This window comes from Staurois parvus, unplaced genomic scaffold, assembly GCF_062004578.1.
Source record: "Staurois parvus isolate SC_StPar_1 unplaced genomic scaffold, SC_StPar_1.0 ptg000256l, whole genome shotgun sequence".
Classification (NCBI taxonomy): Eukaryota; Metazoa; Chordata; class Amphibia; order Anura; family Ranidae; genus Staurois; species Staurois parvus.
In genome coordinates this window covers 1,021,545-1,038,538 of record NW_028318052.1, presented here as the reverse complement: position 1 = coordinate 1,038,538, position 16,994 = coordinate 1,021,545, and the positions used below count along the sequence as shown (strand labels likewise).

The following is a 16,994-nucleotide window of genomic DNA, read 5'->3' as shown; positions in this document are numbered from 1 at the left end:
TAAAAAAAACGATGTATGAGTGTCAACTGGTGGACATCTGGAGAATTAGGAATATGAAAGAGAGAGATTATACTTTCTTTTCGCAAGTACATGAGATTTATTCTAGACTAGATTACATATTAGTAGAACACCAAATGATAGAATGGGTGGGGGGAAGTAAAAATAGGAGAAAGCACCCTATCGGATCATGCCCCGTTAGAAATTAGGTTAAGATGGGGTAGAGAAGAGAGAGAGGGATATGTGTGGCGGATGAATGAGGCACTCCTCATGGATGAAGAGATTAGTCGAAGAATTGAGAGGGAAATTGAGTGTTTTTTTGAAGAGAACGAGACAGAGGATGTGTCGGTAGCTACGGTGTGGGAAGCTCATAAAGCTTACATCAGAGGTCTGCTCATTGCAATGGGGGCAAAAAAGAAAAAAGAAAGGAAAGAAAAGATAAATAGATTATTAAATGAAATAAATGATCTTGAACAGGTGCATAAAAGGGAAAGATCTAAGGAGATAATGCAGGGGTTAATAAAGAAGAAAGAAGAACTAGAGAATGTAATGGAGGAAGAAAAAAGAAGAGTCTTTAATAAAATAACATGTGAAAGGTATAGATGGGGAGATAGGCCAGGAAAGTATTTAATGAGAACTTTAAGAAAGAAGAAAAATAGAAATTATATTGAGAAAATAAGAAACCCCAAGGGGGAATTTCTACACTCAACCAAGGATATTGCCAGAATATTTAAAGAGTATTATAATGAGCTGTATAATATCATACCCCAGGATAAGTTTAAGAAAATGGAAATAGTAAATAGGGGGAAAAGAAAGATATACCTAGAGGAAGCAGGTCTACCGAAATTAAGAGAAATACAACTGAACTCTTTAGAGGAAGAAATAACTTCAGAGGAAATAAAAATAGCGTTAAATAGCATGGCGGGAGGGAAAAGTCTGGGTCCAGACGGATACACAGTTAAATACTATAAAAAATATACAGAGCTTTTAATACCCAAGACGAAGAGTTATATGAATGCCTTGGGGAATGGGATGGAGATGAGGGGAGAATCGTTACAGGCTAATATAGTACTGATTCAGAAGGAAGATAAAGATCCCTCGCAATGTGCGAGTTATCGACCAATAGCGCTATTGAATGTAGACACTAAAATATTTGCAAAGGTGTTGGCAAATAGATTAAAAGAACTGATGCCGGAGTGGATACATAGAGATCAGGTGGGGTTTGTTCCAGGAAGAGAGGGTAGAGACAACTCTCTGAGATCACTGCTGCTTATACAAGAGGGCAGGAAAGGAAAAACCCCAATGATATTGATGTCGATAGATGCCGAGAAGGCATTCAACAGAGTAAGTTGGGGTTTTATGATGGACACCCTGGAAGCGTTAGGAATGGGAGATAGAATAAGAGGATGGATTGGAGAGTTATATAGAGGGCCTACCGCTACCATAATGGTAAATGGAGGAAGATCAGAGTATTTTAAGATGTCAAATGGTACAAGACAGGGATGTCCAAAAAAAAAATTTAAAAAGAATACATATTATTTCATACTAATTCTATTTTGGTTCACTCCCATGACATTCTATACCAAATACCTTTTAACCAGCTATGCCCTTCTATAGAATAGTCAACTTCCAGCTAGTTAGCTCAGCTATAACTGAAGAATTTAACACTATCACTTGTTCAAGGCCAATCACACATTTTAATATTAATTATGATTAATCATAAAAACCAAATCTTTTTTGCAAGCTTGCCATCAATATAAGTGCTGAATTATGAATTTGGAATTAATGTTTATCATCAGGCGAGCATTTGGGCCATTCAATGGTATGAATTCCTTCAGCCTCCAGGAACTTATTGCTTGCATACTCTCGCCACATGAGGCCGGGCATTATCTTGCACCAGGAGGAACCCAGGACCCAAGGATTTCATCCCGATACCTAATGGCAGTCAGGGTGCCATTGTCTAGCCTGTAGAGGTCTGCGCATCCCTCCATGGATATGCCTTCCTAGACCATCACTGACCAACCACTAAAACGGTCATGCTGAATGATGTTACAGGCAGCAACTCTACTCCACAGCTTCTTCAGATCATTTCATGTCTGTCACATGTGCTCAGGGTGAACCTGCATTCATCTGTGAAAATTACAGGGCACCAGTGGCGGACCTGCCAATTCTGGTGTTCAGTGGCAAATGCCAATCGAGCACTATGGTTCCGGATTGTGAGCACAGGGCCCACTAGAGGACGTTGGGCCCTCAGACCACTCTCATAAAGTCTTTTTCTGATTGTTTGGTCAGTCACACCAGTGGCCTGCTGAAGGTCATTTGTAGGGCCCTGGCACTGCTCATCCTTTTCCTGCTTGCACAAAGGAGCAGATACCAATCCTGATGATGGGTTAAGGACCTTCTACGGCCCTGTCCAGCTCTCATAGAATAACTGCCTGTCTCCTGGAATCTCCTTCATGCTTCTGGCAATGGCACGTATTGATGTGCTATCCTGGAGGAGGTTAACTGCCCGTGCAACCTCTGTAGGGTCCAGGTATCACCTTATGCTACCAGTAGTGACACTGACCCTAGCCAAATGCAAAACTAGTGAAAAGTAGTCAGAAAAAATGAGTAGGGGAAAAAAATGTTAGTGGCCTCCGCCTGTAAAACCATTCCTGGTTTGCGAGTTGTCTCATTGTTGCCCATCTAGTGCACCTGTTGTTAATTTCATTAGCACCAAAGCATCTGAAACTGATTAACAACCCCCTTTGCTACTTAACTGACCAGAACAATATCCCAGGAGTTTAATTGACTTGATTGTATACAATATATTTTGCTTGCACCTGATTGGTTATTTACAAAGTAAAGTCTTACCACATTGACATTTACTAAGAAAAAAAAGAGTGCAACTGCACTTGCAAAGAACATGGTCTAGTTGTTTTTAGTAAATCAACTCCAATGTGGTTGTGTGTTTTTTTTTGGTTTTTCTTTTAATTCCTGCAGCGGTGGCTCTTGAGCACCACTTGAGGAAATTGAAGGGAAGACAAGAGACACTCTATATGGGAATAAACAGATACATAAACAATCTGGTTTCTTTTTTTAGCCTAAAGACACTTCCCATCCCTTCAAGTCTATATGTCTATATTTCTCCATTGTTGTCTGTGGGGCAACCATAGATGTCGCAACTATAGATGTAAGTTGAATTTCAAACATGTCTGCCTTTGTTTATCTTCATTCCACATTGTGGATTGATCGGACTAGTAATCTACACTATACACGTGGCTGCCTCCAGGAATGTCCACTGTCCAGGAACCACAGAAGGCTGAAGAAAGGAAGAACAAAAGAGTTCCAGTTATTGCTTCAGTAGTGCAGTTGTTCACAGGGGATGGCTGGGACTGGTGTCTCACAGGACCATAGTCAGTGAGATGTGCAGATGGGTCAGTTCAGGTGCAGGACAAGACATGATCAGCAAGCAGCCAAAGGATCAGTCCAGGAAGGCAAAAATGTGATCAATAAACAGGCCAGAATTGGTACAGGCAGAGGCAATGCTGGACTGGTGTGGCAGTGATCAGGGATGTGGCGGGGGGTAGACAGGACAGAACACACAGAGTATTATTATTATTATACAGTATTTATAAAGCGCCAATAGTTCGCTCAGCGCTGTACATTACAAAGGGGGACAGAACATGTGACAGAACAATACCAATACAATGCAAAACATGAGGGGATTGAGGGCCCTGCTCTTTCAAGCTTACAATCTAGGAGGGAGGGGATGGTGGCACAGGAGGAGACAGCTGTGGGGGATGGAGTGGTAGGAAGAGTGGAGGAGGTCGGTCAAGTTAGCAGGGGGTGGGGTAGGCTTCCCTGAAGAGATGGGTTTTCAGGATGCGCCTAAAGGAGAGGAGAGTAGGTGATAATCTGATGGGTTGGGGCAGGGAGTTCCAGAGGATGGGTGACACCCTGGAGAAGTCCTGGAGGCGGGCATGGGAGGAGGAGACCAGGGAACTAGAGAGAAGGAGGTCTTGTGAGGAGCGGAGTGTGCGTGCTGGACGGTACTTTGATATTAGGTCAGTGATGTAGTTCGGGGCAGTATGGTGGACGGCTTTGTACGTCAGTGTTATGATTTTGAATTTGATGCGTTGCGAAATCGGAAGCCAGTGGAGGGATTGGCAGAGGGGGGTGGCGGAAACGGAGCGGTTGGAAAGGTGAATGAGTCTGGCAGCCGTGTTCAGGATCGACTGAAGCGGGGATAGCCAGCGGCGAGGCAGGCCAGTGAGGAGGGAGTTGCAGTAGTCGAGTTGTGATATGATGAGGGAGTGGATGAGCTGTTTAGTGTTTTCTGGGGTTAGGAATGTGCGTATTTTGGCGATGTTGTGGAGGTGGAGTCTGCATGAGTTTGTTAAAGATTGGACTTGGGGCTGGAAGGATAGGTTGGAGTCCAGAATGACAACAAGTACTCTGGCCTGCAGGGCGGGTTTGATATTGGCGTTGTTGGATGTGATGGAGAAGTCAATGGGGGGTGGGGTCCGGGCTGGGGGGAAGACAAGAAACTCGGTTTTGGAGAGGTTCAGTTTAAGGAAGTGGAGCGATATCCAATCTGATATGTCGCTCAGTAGGTGTGTGATTCGGGCAGAGACCGAGGGGGTGAGGTGGGGGGTTGAGAGATAGATTTGTGTGTCGTCGGCATAGAGGTGGTAGTTGAAGCCGTGAGAGTGTATGAGTTGCCCAAGGGAGGAGGTGTAGATGGAGAAGAGAAGGGGCCCAAGGACAGAGCCTTGAGGGACCCCAACAGAGAGGGGGAGTGAGGGGGAGGTGGTAGCATTATAGGTAACGCTGAAGGAGCGTTACCTATATAGAGACAGGTAGGATGAGAGCCAGGAGAGAGCAGAATCTTTGAGTCCGAGGTAGTGTAGTTTTTGGAGGAGGAGGGGGTGGTCGACTGTGTCGAAGGCCGCAGAGAGGTCAAGGAGTAGGAGCACTGAATAGTGGCCATTAACTTTGGCGGTTAGAAGGTCGTTGGAGAGTTTGAGTAAGGCGGTTTCGGTGGAGTGTAGGGGACAGAAGCCGGACTGTAGGGGATCGAGGAGGTGGTTGTCGTTGAGGTGAGAGCATAGGCGGGTGTAGACGAGGCGCTCGAGGAGTTTAGATGTAAATGGGAGCAGGGAGATGGGTCTGAGGTTGTTCGGGTCGTTGGGGTCCAGGGAGGGCTTTTTAAGTATGGGGGTGATGTGTGCATGTTTCAGAGGGGAGGGGAAAGTGCCTGAGGAGAGGGAGAGATTGAAGATGTGGGTGAGGGAGCGTAGGATGGAGGGGGAGGGAGGTCGTAGGAGTTGTGAGGGGATAGGGTCGAGGGGGCAGGTGTAGATGATAAACACACAGAGCTTTATTAAAGAACTGACAGTCACTCAATTAGGGACTGCAGGTAGCATGGCAGCACCCAGCCTAGGGGAATAGCAAGGAGAGGGCTCAAAATAATTGTAATCCGTCCCCAATGGGCAAAGTTAGAGTCTCTAGCAATTGGTAACCCAAGTAGGGATCAGAGGGGGAACAGAGATCAAGAACAGTCCAGGGGGAATAAAACGGGTGCACACACTCACGGCTCCGGCAGGGATGATCCTGGGTTCACAGCAGGCGACATTCCAGGGGGCGACCCTCCTCAGCACACTGCAGAGGGTCTTAACAACTGCTACCAGTCCGGAGTACCAGCAGTGTACTCCGTGGGGAACAATCCTCTCAATCTCAGCATCAGTGTCAGTAGTAGTAATAATCTTTCCAACCTTAGCATCAGTGTTAGTATTAGTAATAATCCTCCCCAGCGTTGGGTACTGCTGCCGAGTGTCAGTAGTGAGACTAATCCTCCCGATCTCAGCACCAGGGCAAGCAGCAGTAATAATACCCCAGCTCAGGGACAGCAGTAATAGTCTTTTGGGTCTTTTGTAGAGTGCTGCAAGGGTCTTGCCTGAGCGCAGACCTTCCTGGCAGCTGCACAGCGGTTGAACGACCCAGGACTCTCTCTACCGGCCTTCTAAAGGCCGGTATAGACGTCCCTGGTCGCCCTAGCAACCGGGGGGTGGTGTGCCTCCTCGCCCGGCAACAAAGCATGCCCCCTTGACACGGGCCTCGCTCTCGAGAGCGCGGCCTTTTTCATTTGACGAGTGCAAGCGTGGGAAAACCCCTGTGCCCGCGCTTCCTTGTCGGGGCAGTGCGGCGTCAGAGTGACTGCCGCGGCCTGGGCACCCCGGTGAGTTGCCCGCCCTCTTCCTGGCCAAGTAGCTGGGGAAGTGCGGGCTTCTCAGCGGGGGACCGCCTCTCTCCCTCCGGCTGCCCCCGATGGGGAGAGACAGGAGATGGGGGAGTGACGAAAGTCACACCTCTCATCCTGGATGGCCTGCATCAAAGGGCCGTGACAGGATGAGGGGGGGGGAAGGAGGGGGAAGCTGCATAGGGGAGAGGAGCAGAGTGACAGGCAGCCTGCACACCGTGACAAGGGACAATATGACTGGTGTGGTGATCACAGACACTGGGACTGGTGTTGCAATGATCATGAACACCATAACTGATCACAGACACTATAACTTTGGTGGTGGCAGTGATTTGGCACCCTGACTGGTGACAGAGAGTTAACATGTAGTACTCTGGGGGGGAATCAGGATGGCTGTAAATGCAATAATTTTTTACTCTCTCCAGCTGCATTCCTGGAACCGAATACTGTGTTAGCTGTGATTGACCACAGATATCACATGGTACAGGGCTGCTGTGACTGGTCCTGTACTATGTGATCTCTGTGACTGATCACAGAGATCACACAGTCATAAACAATAATGACAGGTAATTACATATTGTTTACTACTGTCCATGTGATCGCTGATTGGCTACAGTGATCACACAGTAGTATCAGGTCTGCTCACAGCTGCCCAGTACAATAATCCGTGTTCTGCTGTGTCCAGTGGTCACAGGTATATAGAGATGTACAAATGAGGGGTGGGCAAGACATCAAACAAAGGTTAACAGGCCCAAAAAAACCAATAGATTTACAAAGGGGGGTCAACAGCTAACATATACACCTGAAGAACCACAGGACTGAAGTTGGCATCAGTAGATTTAAAGTGGTTACAGTCTAAGGCAAACGATGTTCTCCCTAAAAGACCAATAGTTTTAGATCTTACTAGAACTCACTTCCAGCATTCTACTGAATTTCTACCAAAACTGCACAGCAGTATGACTGAACATAAGGTTTATTTTATTGTATGAAAAAAATCTAATCATAAAACCTTCCAAGGAATTAGCCACACCGTGCTTGTACTTTAAGATGACAAACCTTGCGCTAAACAAAGACACTTCACATCTATAAACATAGAATTTTTGACTTGCTATAAAATTCTTTCTTTTTTTTGGAGTACATAGTTGGCAAGTCTAAATAAACACTACTGTCCATCCAGGTGAACGTGTGTGTCTGTGTATTTGTGTCACTATTGTGTTGTTTCTAAATGCACTCACCTTGGCATGTAACGCAATGCGTTGTTAACCACAGTGTGCTGTAGAGGTCAAGAGCCATGGCACTAACCACTGATGTGACCCTGTCTCTGAAAACTTTTTGGGTGGTATGCCCTATGTGAGGACAAAGATTTGAATGGAACTTCCTTCTACTTTGGCTGTACTGCACACGTGTATGCCGTTTACCCTCTCCATTTGTTGCAGTCAGCTTCTCCACTTCCTGCCCTGCAAACCGTATTTATTTATTTCAGGTACTTATATAGCGTCTTCAATTTATGCAGCGCTATATATATATATATATATATATATATATATATATATATATATATATATATATTGTACATTCACATCAGTTCCTAACCCTCAAGGGGTGTACAATCTAAGTTCCCTAACTCACATTCATACATACACATACTAGGGACAATTTAGACAGTATCCAATTAACCTACCAGCATGTCTTTGGAGTGTTGGAGGAAACTGGAGTACCCGGAGGAAACCCACACAAGCACAGGGAGAACATGCAAACTCCAGGCAGGTGGTGCCATGGTTGAGATTCGAACCAGCGACCCTAGTACTGCCAGGCGGAAATGCTAACCATTTAGCCACTGTGCCGCCCAGTACATAGTGATCCATCAATATACTGGGCCCCTCTGGCCTTACCTTCCTCCAACGTTTTGCTTAGCAATGCCCAATTTAAGAGGAGTTCCTAAAGAATTCGGCATTCCTGGTCTTAGACTCTGCCGTATTCTGCCTTAAAGTATTCCTAAACCCACAACAGTAAAATCAGTCTGTATATGCAGTAAAGCATGCTTATTATACTCACTAGGGAACCTTAGAGGTTAATTCTCTGCATTGTTTAAAAATGCTGTTTGATCCTGACTGCTCTGATCCTCCCCTTCTTCCAGTGTCTCCCTTTAATCCCTAATCTCCTGATAAGACATATCGTGTGGAGACACTCTGCACATGCTCAGTTTAGTGTGTATTGCTAAAGAGGTTTTTTTTGGAGGGGGGGTTTTCTTGGGAGAGTGCACGTGATTAGCACAGGGCTGATCAGCACTGTCCAGACAGAGGTCAGGGATTGTGCATCCTCCTAGAGCAAAAAGAAAATTTCTCCTACAAGCTTTAACCAATGTTCTGCTGAACACTGATAGAAGTCACAAGACTGCTCTAACTGCTGATGAGAAAAGGTATTTAGCTTTTTATTTACTGAAATGATTGCACTTCCATGTTCTGTGTACTGTGGGAGACCAGATAGAGTGAATGTAGGGTCCTAGGTTTAGTAACACTTTAACAGCCCCTGTTTAAGGTTGTCCCTGTTTTCAAGGACCCTTTGAACAAAAGTTTAGAAGCTCTCCTTTATGCTTTGTTCTTCCTGGTGGGTCTGTTTGTCAGATTTTAGCAGTCCGGTCCAAAAACATGGCTAGAGATCCCAGATCCATTTTGATAGTTCCATTTGTCCTCCATTATCGGGAGCTGTTACACGTCGCTCTCTACTAGTGCATAGACGGATTAGCGGACACACTTTACCAAATATCCAAAGTGAGCCTCTTGTCAGAAAATATGTGGAGGATCCTTTTGGGTCCAGTATTGGTCTACGTAACTTTTGTGCAAGAAACGCCTCACGAGGTTGCCCTTTGTCGGGCAGTGCTTCTTGAGTAACTTTTTAAATACCCTCTTTCCCAAAAACTCCTATATTGCGTCTCAAACTTTTGGGCTAAGATCAAGTGTCTTTTCAGTTTGATATTGGATAGGTTCCCTATCTGGAAACCACATATTCCACAGATTTTAGCAAAGAAAGATGGAAGAAGAACTTTCCATCCTTTTTATTTCTCTGAAGGTCAAAATCAGGAACCCAGTTGAGCCATAAGACCTGTACCTTTTTGCCTGGCAGGTCCAGAAAAAAGCCCTCCTCTCTGAAGGGACTCCCCCACTTTTCAAAGTAGGTCAAGGGGTTGCCTGTCTGCCTTCATGGTCATCTGGTCCCAGGACATTTCGGACATCTGGAGACTCCAGGGGCTACACACAAGAGTTTTGCTCTCTGCCTCCACCCCACTTTTCTCTCCCCCCACTGCTCTCAGCAGCTGCACACTTGAGTCATAGTTCCCTTTCCAGAGGAGGAAAGGGTTCCAGGGTCTCTCATCAAACCTGTTTACCGTCCCCCAGAAAAAATTGAGGCATTTGCTCTGTTTTGGATCAAAATGCTCAAAAGGTGCCTTCTTATGCAAAACATACACATGGAACATGCCAGGTCAGTCACCACTTCCTTTCAACAGGTTATCTTCTGGCCTCTGTTGACATCGAGCATGTCCACTTACTCATCTATCTGTGTTTTTGTTGTGAGTGTAGTACATTTTCAATTGTTGCTCCTACCTTTGATGCCTCCATGGCACCTCAAGTCTTCACCCAGGTATTGGCACCTCTCCCAAGCTCTGCTTGCTGTTAGGACATTCTCTTTGTGGATTACCTGGAGGATTTCCTGCTAAAAGAAACAATCGGTCCTGACCATGTCCAATGGAGAGGGCACATCCTGAAGACCTTTGGTTGGATCCTAAATCTTCAGAAATCTGCACTAGATCTGACTCATTGCATGGAGTATCTGTGCCTGATCTTGGAACAGCCAAGTTCCTCTCTTTTAGCCTAGCTGTTGTCTTTCCATTCCTGCATGTGGACCCTGTGGCCCAAGGGTTACCCAACCCTTTCTCATCTCCTTTTGAGGCAGTAGTGTATGCACAGTCTTATTCAAGGCTGTTGAAACTCATCCAATACACCTGACCAGCAATAACCAGACTTACCCTGGCATGATGAATTTCAGATCTTGTGCTGGAATCGGGAAAATCCTTTCTCCTGATTGCCTGGTAGGTGTTCACGACAAATGTCAGCTTGTTCTGCTGGAGAGAGTTCTATATATATATTTTTGTTACAGGGGAATTGGTAGTTGGAGTAAGTTTTTGGCTTTTGATCTCAGGGCAACCTGGCTGTCCCTTCTTCGCTAGGTTTCTCATCAGCAGGGTCACCCAACCAGGCTTTAGTCAGGCAGTGCCATGGAAGTAGCCTAAATTAACAATCAGGGAGGCAACAAAAGTCAGCTGAGTAGTCATCCAGACTATGGCTTGGGCAGGACTTCACTTTCTAGCCCTGACCACCTGCACATTTCACACATGGGAATTTGGTGGGCAGACTTTCTCTAATGCCTGGACCCTAGAGAATATTCTATAAACAACTTTTATGCCCCCAATTCACTTTTTCCTGCATTTAAATGTTCTCAATTTAAAGCTGGTTTAGCCACATTTAGGCAAGCTTAGTCGATTTTACATGCATTTAGCAGTGCTTAGTGTCTAATTGGATTCTGAACACACAGAATTTTATTTTCTCTAAATGCATCTAAACTGACTGCACCTAAATGAAGAGTGCGAATGGCAGTTGTAAAATCATTAAATGCACATACTGTATATGCGTTTAAAAATGTGTCCTCTAAATGAATAAATGAATGAGGCCCACAATGCAATGTTCTGTACTTACGTTTAAGAAAATAGAATTTTTTTCTTACCTGTAAAATTCTTTTCTTGGTGTAAATTACAGGTCTCTCCCCTCGATTCCATGTTGTTACTACAAAAGTGAGGGTGTTGGAGAGATTATATTGGGGCTAGCCTGTTTTTTTTTACAGTGTCCAGTTATGCGAAGGCAGCATATAATCCAGGCAACTAAGACTAAGATCCTGTGCCCATGTACTTCGAGAAAAGGATTTTACAGGCAAATAAAAAATTTATTTTATTCTGTACCATGGGTTCTGCTGTTTCCTACAAGAGGATTGGACAATAGGCCCAAAACCTAAAGTGGAGTTAAAATACCCAAACAAAAAATCACTAGGAGGTAGAGGTTTTTTTTTTTTAGCAGAAGAGAATAGCAGTCTTTTGCCAAAACACCTCTTCCCTGGCAATTGGTGTTTTTTTGGGGGGGTTGTCTTCTTTTCATGCACACTGCTTGACCCTTACCAGAGCCTGGTACTGGGGACAGTGTAGGACTGTACAATAAGAGGTAGGTGTCGTGTGTGTGTGTGTGTGTGTGTATGTCACCCCCACCAAGGAGGTTTAATTCAGCTTTGAGAGCCAACCCAATAGGTTAAAATACTACCTGAGCCAACCTTCATCAGTTTAGCTTAGTGCACTTGAGGTAGGATGTTTCTCCAAGCTCTGATAGAATAAAAAGCTGCTGGCAGATACAGGCCGGATATCTAAAATCATCCAGTTTCTTGAAAATTTGATGATCTGTCCTTTTTCTTTAAATGTGCTGGAATAAGTTCTCCATGGCTTAAATCTGCTATGCTCCTCAGAGAGTGAGCCTATGCTCTGAAGACTCACCCTTTCAGGTTTGAAGATGCCCGCCTTTGCAGAGCCAGTCGTGCATTCCTATGCGCAGTGATGTGGAATAGTCAGTCACCAGGATTTAAAAAAAACAGGAAAGGTGGTACACAAGATTTTAAAGTTGAAGGATTTATTTGCCCGTTGCAAGCAAGATGACTGGCTTAGGATCATGCAAACCTAAGCACTCAGCCAAGGTTTTTCTATACAATGCTTTTTTCTAAAATTCTATCTTCCAAATTATCTCTGATTGGGCTAAATTGCTGAGAAGGAATTTAACATTATAAAATGCTCTTCACCATCTCATTGAGTGTACAGGGTAGATGGTCCAAGCGCTCAAATTTCTATATGAGTCTATTATTATTTATTAATTATGCATTACTGCATAATTATGTTATGCATTAGTTTTATCATCTGTTTTAATCTGTAGTGCACTGTATCTAAATTGCCAGACTTCAGATTAAGGCGGAACTTCACTCTCTCAATTAACATGGACTATTTTTAATCCTTCTGCTGCTAGCATTAGTAAATAGATAGGAAAGTATATCATATTTACTTGTTTTAAACTTTTTTTTTTTTTTTTGTACATTTTCTTCAGTTAATTCCTGGTTTCCATGCCTAGGCAAAATGATGTCATATGTTCTGGCAGCCTTCAAGAGGGGAGGATTCTCAGCTCAGCCTATGCCTGAGCTAAGGGCAGATGGATTCCAAGAAGTAAATTATTCATGAATCATCTGCCCTTACTCAAGGTGGCCATTGCCAGAAATGCCAGGTGGTGTTTGTTTTTCAAAATGATTTCTCAGCAAAATAAAGCATGGAGACATGGATGGATGGGGACGTTTGCTTTGAATATTAAAAATGAATTAAATAGCATTTTTGGTTTGTGGTGCTCAAATTCAGTGTAATTCCACATTAAGCCTCCAAAAAGGTTGAGCTGCATCTGCCTGCCAGGCAGGGGTCCTGTATCCACTGGGAATGGGTCAGACCAGGAAGTAGAAGGACTTACCTGAAATTACTTGGAGATGATGTGATGGAGGCATCCACAGTGCTGTGGAGTCACAGGATGATAGTGGGTACCCAGGTGTCACGGAGACCTAGGATGCTCTAGGGTCACTGGAATTACTGGGCCCTCTGGGTTCCCAGGAGAAACTGGGTGCTGAATTACTTGCAACACACGGTACTCTGGGGTTAGGGAGACACAAGGTTAGATGGCAACTGGCGGTGCTGGAGATACAAAGGTCTTGAAGTCTCAGAAAGCATGAGCGTGCGGGCGTTACTAGAGGCACTATAGTATCTGAAAAGTTAGAAAATGCTGAAATGAACTTGAGTGCAGGGAGGCTCAGAGTTTGATAAAGTGCAGGAAACACAGGAGGCTCAACAGTTTTGATGGAGTGCACAGGATGCTCATGAAGTGCATGGTACAGACAGTGAAGGCAGGGGTACTAAAGAAGCTGTAGGCAGACATTTGAGACACAGGGGCCCTGTTGCAAGCAAGGTCTAGACCTTTAAGGAGATAACTTGGTCCCGATTGGCTGTGGTGATGATGGAAGTCGGCAGCTGTGTGCTGAGAAGGCACAGCAGTTGAACGGAGCACAGGTGACACACCTTTCTACAGGTCCTTGTTTCAGTGAAAAAGAGAGATGGAATTTCATTTTCCCAGAAAAGGTGCCAACACATCAGGTGGATGTACCCAGGATCTTTCTCCTGACTGAAGTTCTTTTTAGGCAATCAGTAATTTTAAAGCTTTCCACTAGAATTTTTAGGTGAGTGAGATCTGATGAACCTTGTATTCCTGGGATGAGTTGGCTGAGGGAATAGCTAGTGATGAGGGGCTAGATATTCGATTCCAAACCAGAGGTTTGAGAAGCAACATATTAATATTAAATTAATTTGGTAACATTAAATGTGGAGGCAGACTGTTTGTAGGCCCTATATATTGTGGAGCAAACCTAATGGAGGTATCTTTGGAATGAATGTTCTTAGGGGAAAGCCAGACTTTATCCTCAGGTTGGAGAAGCTCAGATGGTGCCTGAACACCAGGATGTCTGAAAAGTTTGGAGTCATGGGCCCAGTGTACTTGAATGAGAAAGTCAGAGTCAGGATGAATGTGAGGGGAAATGATGAACTCTTAGCTTAGCTGGAGCTTTGAAACCTTGAGAGTTAAAAGAACATGACAGTCAAGTCTATAAATAGGTCCCGATTGACCTATTTAGCGCACATAAAGAAGGTCAGCTGCTATGCACTAAGGTAACCAAGTAAACCTCAAATAACCAAAATATACAAAAGATGTGCAGCGCTAAAAATAAATAAAATCAAATTAAAATTGAATAAAAAAAGTTCATATAAGAAACCATCATGATAGATTATGAAAAAATGTTCATAAAGTGACTATAGGTGCTCATGGGAATCCTGCGTTCTCCTTAATTCGGTGCTTGTGCAATCCGATATAGAAGAAATGCGCACTCACCGGATCACATAATAAAATGCGTGTTTGTGTAATAAATCCTGATTTATTTATTTTTTTATAATCTATTTATCATGATGGTTTCTTATATGTACCTTTTTTTTATTCAATTTTAATTTGATTTTATTTATTTTTAGCGCTGCACATCTTTTGTATATTTTAGATATACACACCTACTCCAGGTCTCGCACCACCATTTGTGGGTACAGGGAACTGCAAATCCAGTGGTGAATGGAGATGGAGATTGCTTGTGTTCTATTGTTCCTGAGAGGACCCTGATGTTGCCTATCCAATAGGAAATGTCCACGTCATGCAGGCACTTACATGGATACCCCGAAGAAGGACCCAAACAGGAAGTAAATAAACCACTGCTTAAAGAAAGTAAAAAAGGACATATAGATGGATAGATTTTTTTTTTTTTCCTTCAATCAGATAAGATGCGGAATGAAGGGAATGACCAGGGGCTGAAATCTATCATGAAGTTTTTATGAGCTGTATGAATGGTGATACAGTGAGGTGATCATTTAAAGAGGTATCGCCACTCCTCAAGATCTAGTTTAATGATAAACAATTCCAGATCTGCAATACAAAAATTTTCTCTGCTGACAAGAATATTTTAAAGAAAAAGGCACAAGGGTGCCCACCCCCGTGGGTAACTGGAAGGCAATGACTCCCACAAAGATTTGGTGATGTCTGACCTTGTTTGTGCGTGATGAGAAAGGAGAGGCTTGCTTAAAAGCCTGGAAGGATTCAACCACAGCCAGAACCCAGAAGCTGGCAACAGCAAGAAGACTCGGTGCTGGAACAGAACACAGTTGAGTGTGATGGAGGTTTGATGGTAGATAAAATTATAAAAATTGCACTGGGGGGTTAGTGGACTCATCTTTCCTAAGTCAGGGTAAATGGACTCCTCTTCCCTAAGTCTTTAAGGGCAAGACGCTGCAGTGTAAAAGTTCTGCTTCTATTTCTACTTTAAAGCACCCCTTTCTGACTCCAGGTTCCCTCTTTTGAACCTCGTGACCATCATTGGTTTCCCTTTGCCATTGGGGAAAGCCAATACCGATTTTTTTGTTTTTTTTGTTTTTTTTTTCTTTTTTTTGTCTATCCCCTCTTGAAAAAGATCTTGGCTCCATGAGTATTCTCCAAGGTGCTTGCATTCATGTTCTACAGCTAAGGGAAATTTCAGTAGAATATGTGAACAATCTCTTCTTAAGTGATTAGATATCACTGGAACTTGAGTACCTGGGATTCATACTGGATATGATTCCGCAAGAGTTTTCAGAAAGTGATTGTGTTTGCATTGACAGATGCTAGTTTTGGATGCAATAGTTTTGTTTTATATTGTTGGGGTGTGCCTGTGTTTTGGAAATCCCATAATATAGGGTAAAGAAGAGATATGTCCCTCAATGGACAATAGTGTGCAATTTTTTATTTTTTTTTAAGAAGTCAAAATTCTTTTTTTTTTCTGATGTTCATTGAGGGACATGGATCCCTCTCATCAGCCTTGTATCCTTTTTACTGTTGTGAGTTTTACTGCCTTGTATTTCTTGCTACAACTGAACAGGCTTGATAAGGAAAAATGTTTGGCCCATTACGCCTGGCCCTTAAATTACGTGCTTAGTGCCCATATCTCCACATCAGAACAATCTTTACTGTGAGAAAAAAAACAAAAATACATTATTATGCAACTGAGGCTTTGCTTGTAGAACATTGGCACTCATCAAGCAAATCCTATCAGGTTTGGTTTCACATGAATGGAATACTGAAAATCTCAAATTCTGAACTGAGATACATAAGCTATTAAAATGTTCTTTAAATGTAAGTTCATTCCTCTTTAGTGTTCATATTTGTACATAATTTTAAAATGTTTTTAATTTTAAATATTATTTTCTTGTAGCTCAGATTCAGCAGTTTCGAAAGTTACAAAGAAGCCAGTGATGCCTGGAGTCTGCCCTCCTAAATGGGAATTGTCATCTGATCAACCATACCTGTGAACACTTAATGGAAGATTTTTCATATTAATCAGCAATTGGTTGCACTGTACAATAAAAAAAACAAACCTCTGAAAGTGTTTCCTTTTTATTGTCTTTATTTTTCATAATGCATAACAGTCATAAGGGATAGCATTGCATGTGTTAAGCGGTAATATCAGATTTAGGCTCCATGCACACTGGCTTAAAAAAATGCAGAAACACTGCTACAGAGTGGCACGCGAGCGCAAAATCATCTATATACAGTAGATATAAAAAGTCTACACACCCCTGTTAAAATGCCAGGTTTCTGTGTTATAAACAAATGAGACAAAGATAAATAATTTCAGAATTTTTTCCACCTTAATGTGACCTATAAACTGTACAACTCAATTGAAAAATAAACTGAATTCTTTTAGGGGGGAAGTAAACATAAAAAACTAAAATAATGTGGTTGCATAAGTGTGCACACCCTTTTATAACGGGATGTAGCTGTGCTCAGAATTAAGCAATCACATTCAAAATCATGTTAAATAGGAGTCAGTACACACCTGCCATCGTTTAAAGTGCCTCTGATTAACCCCAAATAGAGTTCAGCTGTTCTAGTAGGTCTTTCCTGACATTTTCTTAGTCACATCCTACAGAAAAAGTCATGTTCTGCAGAGAGCTTCCAAAGCATCACAGGGATCTCATTGTAAAAAGGTATCAGTCAGGAGAAGGGTACAAAAGAAT

General features: G+C 43.2%; 1 protein-coding gene across 2 annotated transcripts in view; it reads left to right on the top strand.

Annotated features, from left to right (window-relative positions):
* NDUFA7 (NADH:ubiquinone oxidoreductase subunit A7) overlaps positions 1–16,360 on the top strand; it is a 32,565-nt gene extending 16,205 nt beyond the window's left edge. Inside the window, exon 4 of one of the 2 annotated variants that reach the window (XM_089681026.1) lies at positions 16,195–16,360. In XM_089681026.1, the coding sequence (XP_089537152.1) occupies positions 16,195–16,252 (58 nt within the window). In that variant the 3' untranslated portion in view covers positions 16,253–16,360. Of the gene's footprint in view, positions 1–16,189 lie in introns of both variants that reach the window. The other variant, XM_089681025.1, reaches the window with a different exon arrangement.
* Positions 16,361–16,994: the final 634 nt, after the last annotated feature.